Source organism: Lytechinus variegatus, chromosome 1 (genome assembly GCF_018143015.1).
Source record: "Lytechinus variegatus isolate NC3 chromosome 1, Lvar_3.0, whole genome shotgun sequence".
NCBI lineage: Eukaryota > Metazoa > Echinodermata > Echinoidea > Temnopleuroida > Toxopneustidae > Lytechinus > Lytechinus variegatus.
Window position 1 is genome coordinate 73,415,523 of NC_054740.1, and position 24,869 is coordinate 73,440,391.

Below are 24,869 nucleotides of genomic sequence, written 5' to 3' on the forward strand. Positions count from 1 at the left end.
CCTTCCCGCTCAAAGGCCGTTCGCGCGCACTGCTCGTCGCCTTCCCGTAGCGCGTAGCGTTCACTGCACGATGACGATAACGTACCTTTCGAAGGCGACGCGCATTGCGCGCTATTAAAAGGCCTTTGTGTGGGGATACGACGCCATATGCAATATAAGAACAAGTTACTGCTTTGTGATTTTTTATTTCTCGGGAATTTTTTTATTTCTTACAGATAAATATCATATACCGTACATGCCTGAATTTATTTTATCTGTATAAGTTCATTGTAAGTATTTTGATCACATTACTTTGTTCTTCTGTTGAAAATGAAAAATAATAAATTGAAATTGAAAATGTGGATTTCTAAAAATGTTAGTAGTGAGTTCATGTGTTTCAAAGAATGGTAATAAATGTTAACAGGCACGAAGATTGTTGTAATGGACGGTGTAATTACAGAGGAGAAACAACTGAAATAACAGGGGACCGAACAGACTTCCAAGTGGAACACCAGGGGCCCGTCTTACAAACAGTTACAATTGATCCAATCAATAGTACCTCTATGGAAATCCATCAGTGTCATAATTTTTTCTACAGGAAATTTGTAAAGTGTCCTTTGTTAACAAAGAAGAACACACCAAATTGTCAAGAAATCACTTTATGGATATGCATTCACATTGAGTTTTTTTGGAACAAAAAAGCATTTTACATGATGACGTTGCTGGCCGTCCACAGTTACGATTGATCGGATCAATCGCGACTCTTTGTAAGACGGGGCCCTGGGTTTGTCATGACCGGAGCAAGCTGAAGGATACAATGAGTACTGGGTGTGGGGGAAACAGCCCCTTGATCGGGTAGCATGTGTAGTCTCTTGCACATCGCACGGGTTTGAGTATTGTACTAAGTACTCGAACACCATAAAGCAGTGTTTATATTTAAAGTCTGTCAAAAATATGTAAGTGCAAAGAACAAAAAAATAACACTTTTGATACTTATTTATTACAATCAAATACATGTGCACATATACATCAAGATCAATATCGTCACTACCTGTGACAAACGAAAGATGAAACACTGTCCAACATTACGACTTCATTACATATATGTACGTAATCACATCCCATGTTATTAAAAGAACATACGAATTTGAACATAGATTGCCAAGAAACAGAACATTATGTATAAATTTATATTGCACATCAAGATGATGTTCGAGAACTATATAATTTCAAACGGGTATGACCCCCCCTACCCGGAAAAAAAATTAACAGGCCCATAAATCATGTTGAGAAATTCAGAACATAACCTATATGATTAGAAAAAAAATGTTCTTAATGATATGCTTCCCAATTTTAACTAGGAAAAAATATGAAATACATGCATCACTACTTAAAAACAAATAGAAGTAACTATTTAGATATAATTTTCATACACTCCCCAATATGTATGTAGGGCCATGAAACGATAAAAAATAACATTAAAAAAAAACAACGATAAATAACAATACTGTTTCATGATAATACTAGTACCATTAATGCTGAAGATAACAATAATATTGATGATGATGATAATAATAATACTTTTATCATTATCACTATCATCACCATCATTATAATTATTACTATTATTGTAAGGATAAAAAAATATTTATGATGATCATCATCGTTGCTGTCATAATAACAATAATATGGCCACTTTGCACTTGTTCCTGGACATGCGCTAGACGTACTTGCCAACGCCCATTCTAGAGCTATAGACCAATTTCACAACGTGAGAGGGCAGCAGACTGGTCGCCATGCTGTGGTGGGCGAATCAACTTTTATAGTACACAAGTCAATAGGGTATTTGGTACATTCGTTCGATTTTTTTTTTATTTTGGGCCAATTGAGCAGATTTCTTGTAAGATTCACAATGAGCATTAATCGGAGAAGTTCAGGTCGCAGCTGTGCTGTGTTCAATTGCCACAACAATTGGAGAAAGCTTCAGGATTGGAAGCAAAGTGAATGTGAAATTCACTCGCCTTGGACTCATGAAGCCTGTTTGTGTGTGAAGCCGTACTCCCTGCATAGGTTTCCAGGCCGTGATGAAGGAATGCGTCGCCAGTGGATAAAAAACATCAACAGAAAGGACTTAGACGGAAATATCAGTCCCTCTCTCTCTCTCTCTCTCTCTCTCACACACACTCTCTTGCTAGCCCCCCCCCCCCCTCTCTCACTACCCCCCCCCCCCTTTCTCACTATTCCCCTCTCACTATCCCCTCCTCTCACACATACTCTCCCCCGGCCCTCTCCCCTCTCTCATCCTCTCTCCCTCTCTCACTCTATGTCTCGTTCACTCTCCCGCTACTCTAACATAATTTACTAGCAACAAGAAGTGAGCTCCCTGATGAAAACCAACAGCGATTCTTGGTCATCATCAACTCACTTTTACTGACAAAACTAAGGGGAAAAACGGTGGCCAAAGTGCAAAAATTCATCATACCTTCATCGGTCAGATATGGCCATTGTCTTACATCGTCTACCCAGGTGTCCATGTTTTATTTTATTGTTTTATGATGAAGTTAATGACACAATATCAGAGCTTATCTGTAATCTTTCATTGATTTTGTACACAGAGCCAATCGCGGTCAGCGCACTTGCCCACCGCAGCAATGGCGTCGCCGATAGAGGGCCAAATACATAAACCGGCCGTGAAATTGGTCTATACAAAAGCACAATCTGACAAAGCAATATATTTTAAATCTATCGAACATTTAGCCGAGTCATAATATTTTTTTTTTTCAATTCGACAAATTACATACTTTTCTTGTTTCTTTGATAATGTTGTTTTGGATGATGATTTCCAACGCACAAATATAAAATGAGTTTCATATAACCATGGTAATGTGTTAAAGGCGAACTTCACCCTGACGACAAGATGGTCTTAAAAGGGTTTTAAAAAATGAAAGGAAGATAATGGTGAAGGTTTGGTGAAAATCGCACAAAGGATAACAGAGTTATGTACTTTGATCAAATTTTGATCAAATGACACCTCAAAGGAACAGCCCATCCATAAGTACGTCGTGTGATATGAATTTTTAAAAGTCATTTTTCAAAGAAAAAATATTTAAAAAAATATTCTATTTGCGCGGTGGACATTGTCATAGGCAACATAACGTCACACCCTCTTCTATAAGAATATATTCACCATCGCCTGTTCCATTAAGAAAAAATGAATTTAAAGAATTTGTGCTACAAGAAGAGCTGCTCCCATGCATGTGACGTCACAGATCCAATTACCAATTCCATTGTTTCTTGTGGATTTTCATAAAACCATAAGGCTTCAGTAATATATTTCATGATTTTACTGAAAGCAACTTATCGTGAGGGCGAACTTCCCCTTTAATTCGAATAATGTAAATATCACATCTGAATATTCATGATCTTCAGGTCACAAAGCTACGTCAAATTCGAGCGGGCCTGTATCTTGATGGATACCGACATTCTACATGTTCTAGAAGGTGCGACAAACCCACGAACATGCACATCAATAGTTCGAGTTTCATTTCCGGGTCAAGAACGTTTCTGGCGCATAATCATTGCATAACTGTACAGATAATGATAATATTAATTCCCTGAGATAAAAGTGTACATCACCAATCTTTGCACACTGTAAAAAGCTGATGTGATTGCATGCACAATGATTAATCACACCCCCCCCCCCCCGATATATGATGCCATTCATGTAACAACAATGAGGTATATTCTCACATTTTCTTGGCTAAATATAATCAGAATGCAATACACATCATTCACGTAATCACAGAAACAAAATCTAAAAGTCTGGATATTAATTTGGCCATAATAGGTTTGAAGACAGCTGAAGGGATGGTCCGGGCTAAAAATATTTATATCCCCATAAATAGAGTAAATTTCACAAAGCAAAATGCTGAAACTTTCATCAATATTGGATAACAAATAACGAAGTTATTGAATTTTAAAGTTTACCAATATGAGAAAACGGTTATATGCACATCATCATGAATATTCAGTAGGTGGGCTGATGATGTCACATTCCCACTTTTCTTCTTCTAATGTATGAAATCATAATTGTTTCATTTTTCATACATTTGTAAATGATGTGTCTCCATAATAGGATGAAATCAATTGCAGCAATACAAAAAAACTAACGCACTTAATCAGTTATTTGTCAATCCAATTGCTTTAGTTCTTGGTAGAATTTTTTTGAATAATCATGCTTTCATACAATAAAATATAAAAGAACAATTGGTAATAAGAGATCATCAGCCTACCTAATAAATATTCATGACGACATGCTTGGAACTATTTTGCCGGAAAAAATGCAAGTCTTTCAAATTCAATATCTTCGTTATTTATTTTCCGATTTTGATAAAATTTTCAGCATTTTGCTCTGTTAATGTTAGTGTATTTATTGAGATACCTCCAGCCTGGACCATCCATTTGAAGTTCCGCCTATAAGACCCCTGTGATTGTTGTGGGTTACATGTCTGCAACCTGGAAAAGCCCAACTGACACCATGATGACATAGGGGCAGACCGTCCGATAAGCTATGAGTTCTCCTTGCATTAACATCAGAAATGAATACTACCATTGATATCAAGGGGGGAGTTCACTCTGAAGAAAAGTTGTTTTAATCCAGAAAAAAATAAGGAGAATTATTATGGAAGATTTGAGAAAAATCTATCGAAGATTAAGAGGTTATTAAAGGACAAGCCCACCCCAACAAAACATTGATTTGATTAAAAAGAGAAAAATCCAACAAGCATAACAATGAAAATTTCATCGATATCAGACATGTCAGATGTAAAATAAGAAAGTTATGACATTTTTAAGTTTCGCTTAATTTCACAAAACAGTTATATGCACATCCTTGTTGCTATGCAAAAGAGGCGACTGATGACGTCATCCACTCACTTTTTCTTTTGTATTTTATTATATGAAATATGAAATATTCTAATTTTATCCTCATCATCAAGGGAAACAGTGATAAATTCCACCCTGAACATGTGATATTATAGCATTGCGTATAAGATTCGGTCAGGTCGGTCCCTATGGTCATATATTTCATTTTCACAGAACTGTAAAAATTACATATTGTATAAATAAAAAAAAAAAAGAAAGAAATAGTGAGTGATGGACATCATCGACTGAGTAATTTGCATGTCATTGAATTGTGCATATCACCTTTTTGTGGAAAAATAAGCGAAACTTTAACATGCCATAACTTTCTTATTTTACATCCGATTTTGAAGAAATTTTCAGTGTTATGCTAGTTTGATTTTTCTCTGTTTATTCAAATCAACATTTTGCTGGGGTGGACTTGACCTTTAAATCTTTATGCTTTCGATTTGTAAAGGCATATAGAGCAGCTGCTCAATTATATAAAAATTCATTAATTTAAATTTTCAATATTCATGATTTTTTTTCCTTTCTTTCAGGAGCGGATGCGAAACAATTTGTCTGTTGATATACTGAAAGTTCACTTAGAAATTTTTTATTTTTCAAAAATGAAAATTATTTGATTTGTTTTCCACAAGATACACTACAACGGAGAATCTGCTTGCATAATGATGTCACAAAAAAGACAAAATGGAATTCTAATTACTAGTTTAATTTTGATGGATCTTCCTCAAACCTTTGCTAATATTTTTTTTCTTCTATTTTTACAATAAACTTTTTGTCAGAGTGAGCTTCCCCTTTAAAATATGTAAGACACGAAATCAAACTAAGACATTTCTCGTTCTTGATGAGAAAACCTTCAGAATATTTTCTTTTGAATCTGAAATCCTACATTAACAAAATATATCATAGATTATTTTCACACACTTCACATGGTATTTTTAAATAATGTACATTGCATTATCGTTATACACATACAAACACTCACTAAAGCTAAACTGGTAAAAAAAAATCTGTCTTATAGGGTCAGTTGACTATCTTTATATTTGTTCATCTAAAAATGAAGAAATGGTGACTGTATGATTATCTGATACATTTGAAGTAGAAATGTCCTATTCAGAATCTGGGGTAATGTTATCATATTTAATAATACAATATCTTTGAAACTTGAATATTTCGTAATTATACATGTATATAAAAAAACTATAAGAATATTGTATCCTTATAAATCCCTTGAGAAATGGTTTTCATGGTATGCATATACATAAATATTATTTCTTTTTAATTCACTAGCAAATAAAATGAAAAAAGGGAATAATCTATACGTTTTCTAACATTGCAGACATTAGAATTTATGAGCAATTTTCTTATCATGACTCTATTCCTGATGGGCTAGCATTATGCAAATAAAAGCATTCATTCAAAACTAAGGGGCCCAAAACTATCGAAGGTATTCAAGGATCACATTTGAAAGTGCACAGTAATAAGGTCAATGTTAATAACATTCTAACAAAACTACAAAACGTAGACAAAAACACAAGCCATTACCATGAAAACGTTCTGTTTAAAAACTTTTCTAATTCCTTGTTAAAAGGCGCATAAAAATCATTTAACTTTTCGATGACATCTTCATCCACGTACGGATGTGGCCTGCCTTTATTTTTCGTCATACAAGTATTAAGCGGTTTTTTCAAACAGTGGAACTTCTTTTCTTCATTAAAATAAAAATGGTCCTCCGTGAAAAACGGTTTGATATCCAAGAAGGATTCTACACGGTGCATGGTGGGAGTTGGAGCTTTGACGAATTCCTCCCCGTCAAGGATAAGAAACTGGTCCAAAGGAAAGTACTGAAGCCACATGCGGAAGTATTTGACGTAGATACCAGTGTCGATGAGTGCATTGTTCTCCCTTACTGAGCCATTCTCAAAAAGCACGGATTCTCTAAACGTTTGAGAAACTTCATACCTAATCGCCCCAGGCTTTGGTGATTTTTTAAGCAATTTTGCACCACCAACTCGCGTTTCATCACTGTATCTCATGTGCACGAAATCTGAGATGGCGCGATTGACGGGATTGCGGATAATGACAATAAATTTCACGTTGGGAATGGCACTTTTTATTCGACTGGGCACCTTAAGACGAACGAAGTATCCTGGAGTTTTTTCCATGGTTATTTGGTGAGGCAATGAGTATGGCATTACGGCTATGTACTTATCTAAATCACTGAGGTCGTTATTGTTGATGAACTTCAGCTCTCTCTCCGCAAACGCAACATCTGGATGATAACTTAAAAAGTTCTTGAGCGTCGTCGTGCCACTTTTCTTGGTTCCTATTACGATTGCAGAGGGCGCCCTTCTAGAACACTTGAGTCGTATTAACTCCGTCACTTCCAGTGGCTTGTACTTTGGCTTTTCATGTTCGCCTTGGACAATTTTATAACACCCATGGTTTAACATTAATTCATTACAGGAAACATTTGCGACTGTAACTTGTTTTGATTCGTTCCTCTCCTCATTCCCGTTCCTGTTTGTAAGAGAGAACTCATGCCTTCTAGAATATAAGGTAGTATGTGCATCGTTGGCCAATAGAAACAACGTTAAGAATAAAAATGAAATGGAGGCGACAAGGACCCTGTTTTTAGAAAAGGGCCACCTAGATACAGTTATTGCAGAAAAAATAATTACATTTTTATCCATCTCGCTTGGTAGTTTCCCAAACAACAAAAAGAACCCGTTACACATTAAACCTACAGATTCACAAATGGACTTTCCTGGGGTTAGTCACGGTGATGTTCGACAGGAGAGTCGCTAATAATCGAGGCTTAAAATACCATTATCCTTTCTAGCAATGTTTCTAATAATAGAACTTGATGGACGCCAGTATTAACAAAATACAGACACACACACAAACGGATCCTTTGAATTTGGTCACGTCCAACGATCTTTTGACAAGGTCAACCTTGCATTTGCTTCGAACGAGTCTTACGCCCTCACTCGACCGTCATTGGTAGCGCAATGTTAATGAAGAGAAGGAATCGAGTCAAAATGTTGGAGGTTGTACCTAAACCAGATCTGAAAAGAAAACAGAGAAAGAGTAAACACAAATAATTATGATTACAAATTCACAAAAGCCTGCATTATAATGTATACAACTTTCATCAGAGCTCACACGTAGATATTTTGGAGGGGTCCAGGCTGTTGACCCACTCTAAATAATTACAAATGATATGTCACACACCATTTATTGAAAAATGATTAATCATTAATTACTGTCGACTTTCAACTCTCACGCACAAAACAAATAACTCTCTACACAGTCAGCACCATCCGTGAGGAAGGGAAAACCGATCGGCAAAAGGAGAAAATGGTTTACACAAAGGCATAATTTTGAACATTTTTTTTCATTTTATAACGTTTTTAAATGCAAGAATGGAAGAAGTTGTACTTTGCGAATGCACTGGTTGGCAACTGACACTCCACATAATTATTTACCTAAGTCAAGTCAATGATCTAAATCAGTACTATGCATAAATCAGCAAATGTTTTTTTTTTCATCATAGTCACCATGTACTGGGTATTCGAGAATTAAACATATTACAAACTTATTCAGAAAAAGCAGAATGAAAAATAAAGTATTTTTTAGCAGGTTTTCATCATAGAGCTGTATAGTTCCATGGTTTCATTTAGACTGCGCAACGAACTTATACAGATTTCACAAGATTATTGTCGTATAGGCCTATCAGCCTACAGTGAAGAGAAAGTAATTACACTATTTACGATCATTTCTTATGGGATTATGGATATATGGATTTTTTGCAAAGGAATCGCATACATGAAGACGAAAATATTGTGAATGTTTATCGTGAATATTTGCAAAACGAAGAGGAGCTCGATAAGTTCATCATAAAATCAATAAAAAGATCATGATCATCATCATTGCAAGCTGATTTCATTTCGGAATAAGTCCGAGTCACTGACCGACATCACGCAATTATGTAGTCCAATGTGGATTACAGAGTAGACGAAATCCCGTGAATCAATTGAAAACATACTGCAGGATAAATCTGATCATGGGCTATTTATTGAATAACACAGCCTGAACCTACCCCCAGACCTGAACACAGGAAATTTGTAATACTTCCTCCATCAAACGCATTGTGACACGCGATTTATGAGATAACCCCCCCCCCCCCCTTTCTCCTTTCCCCTATTTTAGTTATTTTCCTCCCCCGTTCTAAAACAGAAAATCATTGCACACATTCCTCTGGGAAACAATCACATTTACTGAGTTTTGAAGTTCTCCAAAGGTCACACAGAGACCTATATACTACTGGTGATCAAGATATAATCCGCCTTCGTACAGTCATTTTCAAGTGACAGAAATTCAAAATGCTTTCATGCTTTTAATTTCTTTGTTTCTTTCAATGTTCTCGCTTCGAGGGGGGGGGGGGCTGCACTCCAAGCCCCCCCCCCCATAAGTCAGTATGTGTGTATATACTATACAACATGTAAACATATGGGTGTGTGTGTAAACCATCCTATACCTATAGTTGAAGGCCTGTCTACTGTAATCGTGACGAATTATATAAAACAAATATTTCACTGAACCAAAACGAAAGTTAAAAAAAACCATGGCCGTCTGCAGATTTCTTTTTTAAGAGTAGGCTTCATATAAGGTGTTTCGAAAATATAATTAGGCACATGAACGAAGCGACCGAGCATGTTACTTAGGCATGTATTTTACTATTTCATTTTTTTTAGTCCTTTAAAAATTAGGTGCACGCCTTTAAGTGCATTTTTGTGAAAATTTGCAATGCAAACTGAGAATTCGAAAATTAATCGGGGAGCAACTGCCCCCATTGGCATACGGCCATGGTAACCCTCCATGTTTTTGGTTTAAATGCATACAAAGGCGGCATCCATAAATGGCATTTTTATAACCATATAAACCTTGTGTTTATTTATCCTGAACCTTTAACGAGGCCAGAAATGACCATCAACATTAGGTGGAGACAAATCGTTCTGGCAATTGTACCATTTTAGAGTACAGGATTCGTTCGTCCTGTCCTTTGGAACACAGTTCATGCAAAAATTACTAGCTGTAAAGCAATGACGCCCATGGTTACGATGATAAGTTATGTTTCAATATTTTTGACACGTGTTTGAGGAAAGCTTGTGAGGCAAACTCTTCCTCTCTTACACATTTTACAAGAAGGACCGTAAATTTCTATATATGTCCCTGCCCTCTATTTTTATTTTTATCGTGTATTTCATCCTCTACTCATCATTTTCCTGGAGGAATCATCGTGGAGTTCGCCCTCCTCGCCTCCTTCCACCCCATTTCTTATTCTGGCCTCTCTTGTTTTTATTTATTTATTTTTTTTTTTTGGAGGGGGCTCCTTCTTCATGCACATGATCCCTTTTTTCCGCAAAAATTATCAATAAATATTTTATAACTTGAGAATGTATATATTTTGTACGAAAGGAACTTTTCTCACCCTTCAGCTATCTTGTGAGTTCAAAGATCATGTCTGAGATGCTTCTAGGCGTGAGCACTGAATAATATGGGATATATTCCCAAAATCTGATATGATATTCATCCGTAGCTTGAGACTTAAATCCCCATGATAGAGCATCTGATCCGGTCTGTCTGAATCTGAAGTTCTCTCGTTTCATTATTTTTTGTCAATAATACAGCCGCTGCGTACTTGTCATTTTGATGTGTTTATCTACATGATGTGTTGAATGACAAAACATAACATCAGTGTTTAGACTTGCAACTTCACATCATTGGATTACTTTTATAATAAACAGATTATTTACAATGTTAAAAGCATAAAGCGTGCTTTCCAGACTTTCGAATATAGTAGTAGTAAAAGTAGTATAGTAGTAAAAAAAAAAACATTATTCAGATAAACCTTTAACTACTGCATTAACCGGGGGATGGGGCCTCCCCCCATAGGCGACGGAAGCGGGGGGGGGGGGACAGGTCCTCCCCTAAATTTGAGGTGGGGGACGGTCCCCCTAAATTACTTGTTGTTGTTGTTGTTTTTTTCTTGTCAATTTTTTTTACCAGTGTCCATCACAAGACTTCAGGCGGACCCCCTCTATTTTTTTTTGGCTTCCGCCGCCAATGCCCCCCCCCCCTCATCGATTCGCGAAATAGTTTCGCAGAGCGAAATTTTTTTACTGCGCCGTTTGCTGACTTTTTTACGTTCAAGTCTTGCGCAATTTTTGAGACCAGTTTTGCGTCAACTGGGTACGCGGTTCCAAAATTATGCAACATTATTATGTACATGTAAGTGCATGCAAGACCAAAAATTGCTCAAAAACGTGATTTCGTGTACAAAGTCAATGCAAATTGTGTTTTCAACCAAAAATCATACATGAATGATTCTTAGTTTTGCTGGTCCAAATGTATTTATTTTATGCTGTTTATGATCTCAGAAGAGTCCCCAACAAATTTCATTGAAAAAAACATGAAAATAAAAGGTCCAAAAAACAAAGATATACATAAGAAATTGCAAACAACAATATAATACATAAAAAATTGATCTGATATCGCAGTTTTTTTCATGTGCACTAGCTAAGAACACCACAAAGAGTTTCCAAATAAAAAAAATAGAATATTTGGAGCTTTATTTAGGGAGTTAGAGGGATATGTATGATTTCGCATACTAATTACTCATAAATTAGCACAATCACTTAATGGCGATTTGCATGAAATAATTTACTATACAATTTTGTAGATTATTAATTTTCAGCGCGATCGCGCAGCCAGCGGTCGAGATCTCAAGGGGGGGGGGGGAACCCCCCCCCCCCGGCCATATGAACTCCCAAAATACCCCGGCCTAGGAAAAAAAAAAGATCCACAAAACCGTCAATCACGACTATAAAGCCGGGTCACGATAGAAATATGAAGTTACAAGTGAAAGGTCACTTGAAGTCATTACAATGTACATGTACATGACACTGACCGCGGTTGTATACTGGCCTATAGTGGCCTGGGATATTACGTTCCTCTTGTGTGTGGTATTCCTACATAGACCCTTTTAATAGATGAAATATGCATTCAGTAATAATTAACATGGACTGAGGCCGACTATCTCCTTACTTATTTTATAAATTGGCCTTAACCCCGTAGGCTTACATTATATTCATAACTACATGGGATGAGCAATGGCAAATCAACAATTCTGCTAGACAAGGAGTGGAAATAGGCCTCGCTACCTGTACTCATTGTTTATCACCAGTCATATTATATAAGTTGAAGGTATACATTGTTGGCCAAGTTTAACGATATACCAGACTATTATTGTCTCCCTAAGTTGTACGACATCCCTGTCAGGACCATTGACCATTTTAAAGTGCATTTTCATGGCTTTTATTATTATTATTATTATTATTATTATTTCTGTTTTTATTATAGCAAATTAAAATAAATCACAAAATTTACAAATGATCATTAGGTGATTGCAAATCACATAAACACAAGTTAGTTACACAAAAAAGACAAAATAACAACCATGATAATAAAAACAACCTACACACTTATCCTCCCCCCCCCCCCATAGGAATGTGGCAAAGTGATGACTTAATATCAGTGTTATCTGAACAAAGATAAGTGATTTGGTAAATTAAGTAGACAAAACAAAATATAGAAGCTATGATTATGAAGTGGTTTCCCAACAACTATTGATAGGATTAAAAAACACAACTGGTTATCCAAGACGATATAATTATGGAGGTTTTTTGACGAACAAGTATATCAAGGAAACTGAGATACAAGTTCATTTTTCAACAACCGCGCACGACTCTTATGAAGAATAGGGCACTGCCTGCAACCTTTGAATTCCCAATCCTCTGGCAAAAATCCTTCCGAAAGTCCATCTCATTTTACATTTTGGCAATTTCATTCCTTGGAGCATAGAGGAGCATAGAGCTATTAATAGCTCTATGCTTGGAGACACGTTCCCAAGTTAAAGCATTGCATCAAGGGGGATGGCTCTAAACAATTAAGTCTGAGCGTTTTTGCTTTCAATGTAAGAGCATGGACCTACTCTAGTAGGTCCACGGTAAGAAGAGGAACTGATGACCACATGCTTTTACCCTGGAGATACATGGAACACAGAATCTCAGAAAGAGGTCAAACTGCCATTTTTTTTCTTCGAAAACATCTAATTACATCTGTTCTTTGTAAAATATTTTCTATAACCATACCTCCGTGCTGTAAATATACTAAATATGTTAAGGGTTAAAAAAAAGAATTTAGCATCAGGGGTCAATGCAGTACGCTCACTCTTGCAGAAGAACAGTGCCGGTCCGTGCAAATATTCTCTCTTTTTTTTCAAAATATAACACAAAGCAGACTTATAAACGGGAGTGTGTGACGCACACATGCTTTCAAGTATAAAACCAGTGAGTTGGGAGTTGACCATGGGGCTCTTCAGTAGGTCAGAAACACGTTTTAAATCCCATACAGACAGACAGAAACAAAATATACGAAATGCTAGCTTAAGACTATTTATCAGTAGTAAACTTCCGACGCCACTTCCCGTATAAACATTTTTCAAGAGCAAAAAAAAAATGATATACATTTTAATGAAATAGAAATTCGAAAATTTTTCATATGCATAGACTATTCGACGGTAGATGACTTCGTTGTATTTTCTATTTTTTTTCTGCACAAAGGCCTACTAGATAATTGTTCCAGACAGTACCAAATTAATATTGACAATTTCCCAAATACTATTACTTGATAGATGAATATCTAGTCAGGCACTTCGAGATACTATGTACCAACATTTGATTGTTTCTACTGTGACTAAATTATGTGACAATTCTGCTAAAATGCATATAATGCGTATTTCGGGATTCAATGGATATGGCTCGTTTTCTATTTAGTCAGCTGCATTTGGAGATAATATTCCGTATTTGGAAACGGAAAGGGAAATAAAATATTTATTGAGAGGAGATAAACATAGAATTTTGTAGATTATTGAAGGTAGCTTCCTCGATGTCCAACTGCAGAGGGTCTATACCTGCATTCCACCCCATCCCCCTCCCCCCAAAAAAATAATAATGATAATAATAATAAAAATATCCATAAAGCGCGGGAGGGGGAGGGGTCTTCACCGATCAGCGAAAATAACTAGCCTTGCAGCTATTATCATGATTATAGTGGTGTGGTTACTATTGCAAGCAATTCAATTCAATGACAACCTGGTTTGGTTTTCTTGTCTTGGCGAAGGCCATTTTAAGGAGTCATGAACGTTTCCTACTCCGGATCTTCACAGTACATTCAACCTAGACTAGTCGGAAGCTCGCGACTTTCCTTGTACTCGAAACCAGCAAAGTATATGTTCGAGATTAGCCTATGTATACATATAATTTCATATAGGCCTACTTTACCATCAAAGCCCAGTGGATTTGATGAATATATGCGAGACCATGGAACACATTGAAAGACTAACCTATATTCACATCCCTTAAGAAATAGGGCAGACTTTTTCAATATCTCGTTGAAATAGATATTAGATCCCCAACCATTCTACAGTGACTTCATCTTGTCACTCAGTCATGAGCAGGTACTAGGCCACAATGACTGTATAACCATGATAACAGGTATGTTGTATCGCAATGGATCTATCGTGAATAGGTTATCTCTCTATTTTCACGATTATTGAAGAATAAAATGAGCATTCAAATAAATGAATTTGCAGTTAGTTTGCCGGTAGACTCTGGTACAATTAGCTATAGTAACACTCTACTAATTTGTGGAACCTTAGGAGAGTTCAAATGAATGAATAAAAGTTACTAAGTCGGTTGGGTATCATGAATGAAGAAAAAAAAATATTGAGGGGGCTAGATAAGGCGTATCGCGTAAAATGTATAAAAAGATTCGAGCGAGCCAAAATTTCGACATTTGTATTACAAAAATCCAATAAGTTTGTAATAGATTTTGATATAATATTCAGAAATAATATTTCTCCCTCCCCCTTGGTCGTGAAAAATTGGAGTGGGACAAGAGCCCACCCCCCCCCCCCATCAGTACGCCAGTGTGGTGGAATATAGGCAGGCCTAATATTGAAAAAAAAATAAAAAGTAAAAAAAAATCAAAATCTCTGAAAATATTAAATTCGATGAAAGAAATGTGAGCATTGTACTGTCTATAATTTTCAAAAGAGGTAAACATGAGATATGGGCAATTGAATATCATATGTTATTCTTCTTTATTCCTGTTCCCCTGGTAATATCTCTGTTGTTGTGCGCATGAAGTAATTGGAGCTATTGGTAACTGTCGTATTTGGTAACCTGGGAAATGACTAATCTGAATCAGAGTAAACTATAATCATGATAATGATTTGTCTATCACAAATTCTGCGACGCAAGTCTATCTTTCAAAGAATGAAAATGATTTCGTAGAATGGGAATGGACAGACGAAGTATGAATTGCCGTCTTTGGTCTTTATTCTGGGTGACGTTGAAGCCCTAAAAAGGACACGTTCTAGGAACTGTGTCTGTCAAAACAGTTCCTGGACTGCAGTTTATTACACCTCTTTCATTTACACGACCTTTTAGACGGATATGAAGGAGGGTCGATTACAGCCTCGCACCTGAATGACCCCTCGATCGCACTGTCCATATTTTTGGTAAACTATTCAGTCTACTTTTCATGTTTCTGAACTGTTTAAACCAGACGAAACAACAAACAACAGCAAAGGCGGGGATAATATCGATGGATGAAACGGTTGCTTGTGATTGCAGACGAACTTCCAACAAAATTCTACTTGTTTTCTTCGTCTTGATTTTTTATTCCCCCCTCTTGTCACCATGTTCAATATAAAACAAATACTATTTTACTGCTATATTTGTTACTACTGCTGCTACTACTACTACTACTACTACTACTACTACTACTACTACTACTACTACTACTACTACTACTATTACTACTACTACTATTACTACTACTACTTCTACTTCTACTACTACTTCTAAATATTTCTAATCCTACTACTCCTCCTCCCACTACTACTACTACTACTGCTGCTGCTGCTGCTTCTGCTTTACTACTACTACTACTACTACTACTACTACTACTACTACTACTACTACTACTACTACTACTACTACTACTACTACTACTACTACTACTACTACTACTACTATCTACTACTACTACTACTACTACTACTACTACTACTACTACTACTTCTTCTTCTTCTTCCTCTACTATTATTACTACTACCACTACTACTACTACTTCTACTACTACTGCTACTGCTTTACTACTACTTTTACTACTACTACAACAGCTACTGCTACTGCAACTATTCCACATCTACTAATTCTACTACTACTACTACTACTACTACTACTACTACTACTACTACTACTACTTCTACTACTATTACTATTACTACTACTTCTTCTACTACTACTACTACTACTACTACTACTACTACTACTACTACTACTACTACTACTACTACTACTACTACTATACTACTACTGCTGCTGCTGCTTTACTACTATACTACTCCAAATACTACTGGAACTATTTCTACTGCTACAATTTATACTACTACTACTACTACTACTGCTTCTGCTGCTGCTACTACTACTACTACTACTACTACTACTACTGTCTACTACCACCACCACCATCACCACCACCTCTGTTACTACCAAAATATTAGTAAAAGACGTCTTTTAGCTCCATGATCCTACTAATGTTGATTATGCAACAATCAATCACCACCATCAACAGTTCGATTGTGTATCGATTAGCGTTATTAAGGCTTGAGAGTTACCGTGTACTTCCGTGATTATCACTTTCATCGAAACCAGCAAATGAAGTAAAATGTTTTATTATATAACATAAACTGATATATGCGGTTGGGCCCATTTTTTAGACGGGTCTTTCCGGACAACCTTATATCGGAAACAAGCTGTCCTGTTCGATTACCCTTTTATATAAATAAGAAAGCAAACCTTGTTCACAAATCGATATAGGCATGGACCTGTTTCAAATAGGTCCATGATATAAGTAAATAAAAAAGTTATTATCCATGGAAATCAGAAGTTTTCAATGTACATGCAATGTGCAACAGTATTCACAACGAACCAAAATTTTGAGTGCCTGACATGGTGTACTTAGTCTTAGGGCAAAGAATAAAAAAGCTGCAAGAGAGTTATGGGCAGCCCCTACAATAATTATAATAATTTAATAATAATAATAATAATTACAACAATAATAACAATAACACAATAATAGTACCATCTATCTAGATCCCCCCCCCCCCCCGTATTCAAGGGATGTGCAAAAGTCTGAGCCAGGATTTCATATTTCTTTCAGTTACTCTTTATCAATTTCATCAACAGAAAATTACCTATCCATTAAATATTGTTCTCACATGCAGACCCCACACCCTCTTCCTCCCCCCCCCCCTTGGTCTGTAAAATTGCGCCATCCCAAAATCACACAAACTTTTGTGGTGGTTGGGGGGGTCACGCTTTTAAAGGATAAAACACGTTAATCACTATTCAGGGTTTTTTTTTTGAAAAAAAAAATGCTTCATGGGTCAAAGCCCTTATGATTAATGAATAATCTGAGCCATAATTATGCTGATGTACCTACTACTGCAGTGGCGCCTTTCGGCGTCTGTACTCTGATGACTATTACCATCAACCTTATCTTGACTATTCGTCATAAGTTACATAACCTTTTATTTCTTATTACGTAATACAGTTTAAAGCCCGTGTAGAGCTTCGGTACGAACGGGTCAATATTGTGAACTACACTCAAGTATTTCACGTATCATAATCATTGCTCTTAATTTTTTCCCTACCCATCTATACTTGTGAAAATTCAAATTGATATTTCTTTAATATGTAGCGCCCTCTATCTGTAAGGTTTAATATCAATTTTAAAGTAAAAAATGCCACATTTTGAGCACTTAGTGAATGATATTAAGGGGCGTAATAAGGAGAGCGAAGCGAAAGGGCATAAAACTTACCATTTTGAATTGAATCTGATATTCTGCCAGATTTGAACAATACAGACAGAAAATATTTCTCTTTATCACCCTTTTCCTTTTGTTTTCTTTCTTCTACTGTTAGGCTATTAAATAGCTTTAAATCCAACGCTTTTGTCTCAGACTAAGGTTCACAACAAGGCCATACTTTACTATCTTCCCCGGATATTGGAATATCACTTGAAGCATGTCAAGGTAAAGTTCACCCTGTTCACCCATAAGTTGCCTTTGATAAAAGCAGGCAAAAAAGAGAAATAATATTGATAAAAAATGAGGAAAATCCATCGAAAAATAGTAGTGTATAAATGAGATTTTGAAATTTCAAAGTTGTGACGTCATATGCGAACAGCTTCCCCCAAATATAATGTGATATACATTTCGTGTATTTTTCCTGGGGGGGGGCAATCGTAGAAGGGGGCACGAAATATGATGTCCACCGCACAAATGAAAACTCACTTTCAAGTTTCACATTTTTGAGAAAATTGTTTTTTTAGAATTTCTATCACATGGCATATGAAGGAGTTGCTTTTCTGTAGTGCACTTTCATAATTCCTTTATAATTCCGATATTCTTTCAAGAATTTTCATAAAAACTTAACCAATATTTTTTCTCTATATTTTCTGATTTTATCAAAACCAACTTAATCTTATCATGGTGAACTTCGCGCGCCCTTAAGCATACCGTCTGTATCATAAACATGGATAAGAGTGTCATCTTTTTACATTCCAGACGTAGATAATGTTTGATCTTTTAAAAGTGAATCCACCAGAGACTTTTTGTACCGTAACCCCATGTCATCAGTTAAGACTAAAGATTTTTGATAATCGTTAGTATCTTGCCAGTATAAATTGAAAATGTGGTGGTTACCATATCTACATCTGAAGGATAAGAAAGCTTTCACTCTCATCATGGCTTTTTGGGCTTTTCGCCCTGTTTTAGTCAAAATAGATTACCCATGAATTCCCAGTATTGATTATAGGAGTGTATACGAAGCAACGTGACTGATGAAACGTTATATGGAATATCAACGAAGTAATCGTATGTCATGAAATTCATATCATATGAAATATAGCTCACGTTACGTCACAACCTTACAAATTTACGCAATACTTTTGTTATTCTTTTTTAGATTTCCCTGCAAACCTCCGTAATGTTCGTTAATATGTTTATCGAATTTCCTGCCTTAATAGCTATATTAAATCTGAGTGAACTATAAAGATAAGCATTATGTTGTAAATTAAGAAAGTTTTAACATTTTGAGATTCGCTTACTTCAAAAAATGTCAATGAATTGGCATTAATGAGAGAGAATATAGATGATGTCACCCTATCCCTATTTCTGTTATGTCCCATTATAAAGAATATTTCCCTTTTTCAGATTAGACAATAAGAAATAATTTATATGAATTACAATAGGTTGCAACAATAGCAATCCAAATATTTCAGATGAAATCAAACCTTTAAAAAGAGAGAAAAAAAGACATTTCATTTAATATGATATACAAAATGTGAGTGAGTGCATGACGTCATGTATCACCTCATTTGCATATAGAGACTAGGATGTGTATATGATTTTGATGATTGTTTTTTGCGTGATCCTATATATTTTTTCTCTTTTCATTCAAATTAACTCTTTGCTGGGGTGGACATGTCACGCACCTTGTAAAAGGATGCATGGTCCGGGCTGAAAATATTTATATCTTAATACATAGAGTATAATTCACTGAGCATAATGCCGAAAATTCATCAAAATCGGATAACAAATAATGAAGTTATTGAAGTTTCAAAGTTTAGCAATATTTTGTGAAAACATTCCTCATGAATATTCATTAGGTGGGCTGATGATGTCACATCTCCACTTGTTCTTTTGTATTTTATTATATGAAATTAGGTTTATTCATTTTTTTTCCTCCAAGAACTAGAAAATTGGATCGACAACTAATTTGGTGCATTAGATATTCATTGCTGCAACTTATTTCATTATAAGGGAGACATTATTCACCCAAGTATTAAATAATTCAAAAAAATATGAATTTCACATAATGACATAAGAAAACGGAAAGTGGAGATGTGACATCATCAGCCCACCTAATAAATATTCATGACCACTGTTTTCACAAAATGTTGCTAAACTTTAAACTTCAATAACTTTTTTATTTGTTATCCGATTTTGATGAAATTTTCGGCATTTTGCTCAGTGAATTCTACTCTATGTATTGGGATACAACTATTTTCAGCCCGGATCATCCCTTTAATAGTTCTCCACTGTCCTTTGTTCAACTTGCATGGAAGAAAATAGGCCTATCCATTTTCAAGTAAGTAATAACACGAGTCAAGTTACATTTGACGAGAGTGATATATTGTTCTCAAGAGTTAGCGAAAGGTGATGCACAAAAGGATGTTTGTTTACTATATACGTTTACTTCAAAACAATAACTAACAAGATGAGACAAGGGGAGCATTTCATGAAATTACATAGTAATGTTATCTGAGCTGACCATTGTTATAAGCTACAACAGATCTCGGCTTCTACGAAGTAAGAGCAAGTTAGTCAGATGAACAACTTATTCATGAAATGCTGATCTTCTGTATCTGAGACGTGCAAATGTTTATTTCATCCTGACTGAATACTGGGGCCAGTAACACAAAACTTAGCAATGGTCGTAGAACATTTTTCTACGATTGATGCCATTGACTGCAATGTACAATCAATCGTGAAAATCAAGCGTGCGATCAATCGCTAACCTTTGTGTTACGGGACCCTGCATTATCTTTAGCTCAAAATACAACTTTGCAAATTAAGGAGTGACTCAAGAAAAACAAAGGAAATGGTTGCGCCCCCACCCTCATCCCCTTCGAGATGGAAAGAAGCCATACATATAATGTATATGGCTAATTGGGCCTGATATGAAGTATACTAAACAAGTAACCTGATGAAATACGTCATCATATGTGTGCCTCGCAGGTGACTAGACAGCTGATTGTTAAGATCAACTCTTGAAGACGAAAAAAGGATTTAGCTCTAATCAACAAGCTTCCCATTTTAACTCCTGTTAGCATTTATCAAGGCTACGATTAATGTCGGGAAGAAACAGGCAAATGCACTTTCCTCAAAACAAAAGGTAATCAAAGGCCAGGTCAAGGGAGGGCATACGATTTTAGAGGGGAGATGATAAATCGGATGGTGAAATAATAAATGAGGGACAAAAATGAAATAAAAGGAAGGTCTAAAATCGAACGTATTTAGGTAACTGAGAGAGAAAAAAAGAAAGGTAGAGAAAACAGAAGCAATTATTTATTTTAAAATCGTCAAGCTAAGGTTAGTGTCTTTGAGTTTTCTCCTTATAATATAACACAAAAAGATTTTACTTATCCTTGAACCGGTCCTGTGATATCACCATGACTTTCATCTGAATCATACCGAATTGCCGAATTTCCGAATTTACAAAAGTTACAATTTTGTCCATGTCACCCTCTCATTTGCATATCGAATCTTATTTTTGTTTGTATTAAATAAATTTGTGAAATAAATTAGCGAATATTAATACAACCCTATTTACATCCTTATACGACTTTGCTGGAATTTGCAGTGTTATGCTTATTGTACGTTTGATTATAATCATTCAAATCCATTTCCGTTTGTGTGGACTTGAACTTTAACTGTTAACATTTCAAACCAAAATAGACTGAACCACTTGCTTTCATGTCGTATCGTTTTCGAACACACTTGCTCTATTTTGGCCGAGTTTCAATATTATACCGGTAGTACTCATCATCGAGTATCATGATTTTATTATTAACAACCATTGTTTCTTGGTGAGGGGATTGCGTGCAATGTATGCATTTCTCTTTTGTTCCCCCCTCCACGCCTCTCTTTGAATGAATATATATATATCTCTCTCTCTAATGATAGCTCTCCTACTGTATATTTTTACATTCATCCAGGATTTTTACTTTGAATACCCTATGGACACCATCTCTCGAGAGAGAAAAAGATGAATGGTGTATTTATTGGGGGGGGTTGGGTGTGTATTTGGTGGGTGTGGGGGGAGGGAGGGTGGGTGGCTAGAGAGAGAGAGAGAGAAAGGGAAGAGAGTGGGAGAGAGAGAGTGAGAGAGAGAGAGAGATCTTCATGGGGTGGGTTATAAGGAAGAGGCACATGAAGGGGGACAGCTAGACGGATAGAGGAAATTAAAATAAGAAGTGCAAGTCTGCTAGTGATATTGAACAGCCGGTTCAGAACATCAACCTAAAATAGCAAATGTTTTAAAACGGGATTACAGAGTATAAACAAGATTTACATTCTCTAATCTTGCTCTCGAAGTATAACCAGAAATCCAACAACATAACCAGGAGCAAAGCCATTCATTCACCCACCAAAGGTGATTCAGGTACGGAAGGCCTTGCTCTACAATTGCCATGATCAGGTTCGACCTCATAAACCTCTCAAAAAGTTGCCGCGTGACAAATATAATTGCAATAAATTTAGGAAATTGGCTATGAGCAAAAAGGACTTATCAAGATCACACTATCGTTGTTATTGTTTATAAAAAGAAACCCTGACAACGATTACATCAACAAATTGCTTGTAGGATACAATATCACTACTGCTGCCAGACCAGGGATATCCCTGGTCAGACTGTACAGGGGTGACGCTATGGTATTTTAATAGCAATACGAGTATAACTGTTCCTCATGACAACCTATTGAATATACAGGCAATATATTTAGGCCTTCCTTTCCCTAATATTTAAGCTCTCTGACGCTTCTCTCTTATCTGTTTTTCCTCGTCTCTTCTCCCGTGTTATATTGTGAACTATTATTGAAAAAATGTATGAATATGTCCTAAGTTTTGGTACAATTAAAAAATAATAATATCAATCATCAGAAGCATTTTAGGTCGATATCATCGGCATTTCAATTCCGGCAACCATAACATCCTCCTCTTGCACTCATATCCTTCTCCGTACTGTACTGTAGACCTACAGAATATTACAAACTCTATGGCCCGTATTCTGAAGTCAGGTTTAACTTAGACCATGGTCCAACTCTGTGCTAAAATTATGGGAAGCCAAAAGTGTCATTTTTTATGACATTTATGTTTCTTATGTTTACTGTGCTCTTTCCTGATTCATCGATGGTGAAGACAATCATCTATTTATACTTCTCAGAACTTTACTAGACAATTATGAGTGATTTGAGAGCCAGATGAGCTGCGTTGTTGTATCTCTCCTGTTGGTGATTTAGGTAACGATTGGGAAATCCGTACTTAAACCACAACTGCCAACCTTAGTTTAAGTTAAACCCGACCTCAGAATACGGACCTTAAGCTCTATAATCATACATTGCACTACTTAATTCATATTGATTTGACAAGAAGGAATGGAAATCCATTCTTGTGGAACCCCGTAAAAGACGGATCATCAATCAATGCACTGTTGAGTATTAGTTCAATACATCGTTAACAATGTATGCCTACATCTTTTAAGTATTAAGTTTTAAAACCAAATTACGTTTATAATCAAATTGATACTTGCAAGGAAGTTATTTTGAGTGTTACCTAAACGCACTTCCGTTCCTCCTCATCATGCTATCGAACAAAAAGAAATATTGTATTTTTTTGTGTTACCCTTTGCCAGAGCATCCGAAGTTCCCATTACTAGGCAATCAAAGCTCATTATAAGGAGGAGATGACTGTAGTTTATCCGTGATATGAACCAAATTTGAAAGGCAGTATTCAAGTGTTGGACGAATTCCAAATCAATATATCCTGTGAGATAGACGGTCAAACAAATCCCAAATCATAATTGCGGATACACGATGAAACAGTTTCAATAAAGTCAATGCCAACTTGATACTATATCACAGAAAAATATCCTTACAAGTTGAATTAATTGAAGTCTGAAGTCTTCAGTGTTTCTCATGGAAGATGTCAGAATTCCGAGGCCTGAGACATCGCTGATATGATCATAACGAAGACTTGCAGGCTATAAGAGGTATCACACTTGGTAGCCTTCAATCATTGAGAATGTTTAGAGAAAAACTGAGATTTGAAAACAAACACGGTGCGAGCTTTCAAAATGACGGGATTCCTTTTACACTCTGTGATGATGCTCGAAGTGCATCACATTCACAGTGCCCACATAATTTTCGTTCGGGTTCATGGTGGGGTAGTAATTAACTGAGGAATTGCCCCCTATCTGCAGATCTGAGAACAGGGAGTCATAAGTCCATGTGTCTTGATCACACTGCTTCCCTGACGTACAATGTTTGTAGAACGGTTGATCAAGCCCCGAACGAAGGATGTTTACACAAGGATGGACTGGTGGTGCCTCTGTTTTTCAGAGAGCGCGCGTCATCGTGAGTGCGCTGCGGAAAAACAGCATGGGCATGATGGGGAAGGGATCGTCAAGTATTGGTGGCATGAGGGGGACGGAGAAGAAGGAGGGGGGATGGGTTGTCTTTCATCCAAACAAATAAAATGGCGAAGGGTAGCATTAAAATTTTAAGTGGAGAGTTTCAGGAGTTTAAAGTTGGAATTGTTCATTCTTGCAAATTGAAGTTCTCAGCAGGGATAGCAGCCACTTTTACTGTTTGCATCTTTCTTTTGGAAAGTTGGCTAAATAAGAAAAGGGGAAAAGAGAATGGCATACATGAAGATAGAAATATGGAAGACAGAACTGTTCAAAAAAAAGAAAACAAAAAACAGACAGAAAATTAAAACATTTTTAAAATATGTCCCTATTCCTTCACACGTTCGATTCCTAGCTAGGTCATTTACTCCTGGGTCAGGGTGTCACGTATTAAAGGTGAAGTCCAGCACCCCAGGAAAATGCTGGCTTGAAATAAATCGAGATAAATCAAACTAGCATAGTGCTGAAAATTTCATCAAAGTCGGATGTAAAATAAGAAAGTTATGACATTTTTGCATA

At 36.2% G+C, this 24,869-nt stretch overlaps 1 protein-coding gene across 3 annotated transcripts; it reads right to left on the reverse strand.

The window, feature by feature from the left end:
- Positions 1 to 5,455: 5,455 nt before the first annotated feature.
- LOC121422431 (heparan sulfate glucosamine 3-O-sulfotransferase 1-like) lies at positions 5,456 to 24,254 on the reverse strand. 3 transcript variants are annotated; one of them, XM_041617480.1, is made up of 3 exons: positions 23,567 to 24,254; positions 10,397 to 10,627; positions 5,456 to 7,970 (listed from the first exon to the last, which is right to left on the reverse strand). In XM_041617480.1, the coding sequence occupies exon 3, from the start codon at positions 7,638 to 7,640 to the stop codon at positions 6,444 to 6,446; it is 1,197 nt and encodes a 398-aa protein (XP_041473414.1). In that variant the 5' UTR covers positions 7,641 to 7,970; positions 10,397 to 10,627; positions 23,567 to 24,254; the 3' UTR covers positions 5,456 to 6,443. The 3 variants fall into 3 exon arrangements, with proteins under 3 accessions (XP_041473414.1, XP_041473406.1, XP_041473422.1); XM_041617472.1 differs by lacking the exon at positions 10,397 to 10,627; XM_041617488.1 differs by lacking the exon at positions 10,397 to 10,627 and having other exon boundaries at positions 23,498 to 24,254.
- Between the last annotated feature and the right edge of the window lie 615 nt (positions 24,255 to 24,869).

Excerpts from the sequence above, each read along its gene's own strand:
- LOC121422431 (XM_041617472.1), bottom strand. The coding sequence starts at position 7,640 with ATGTGTAACGGGTTCTTTTTGTTGTTTGGGAAACTACCAAGCGAGATG.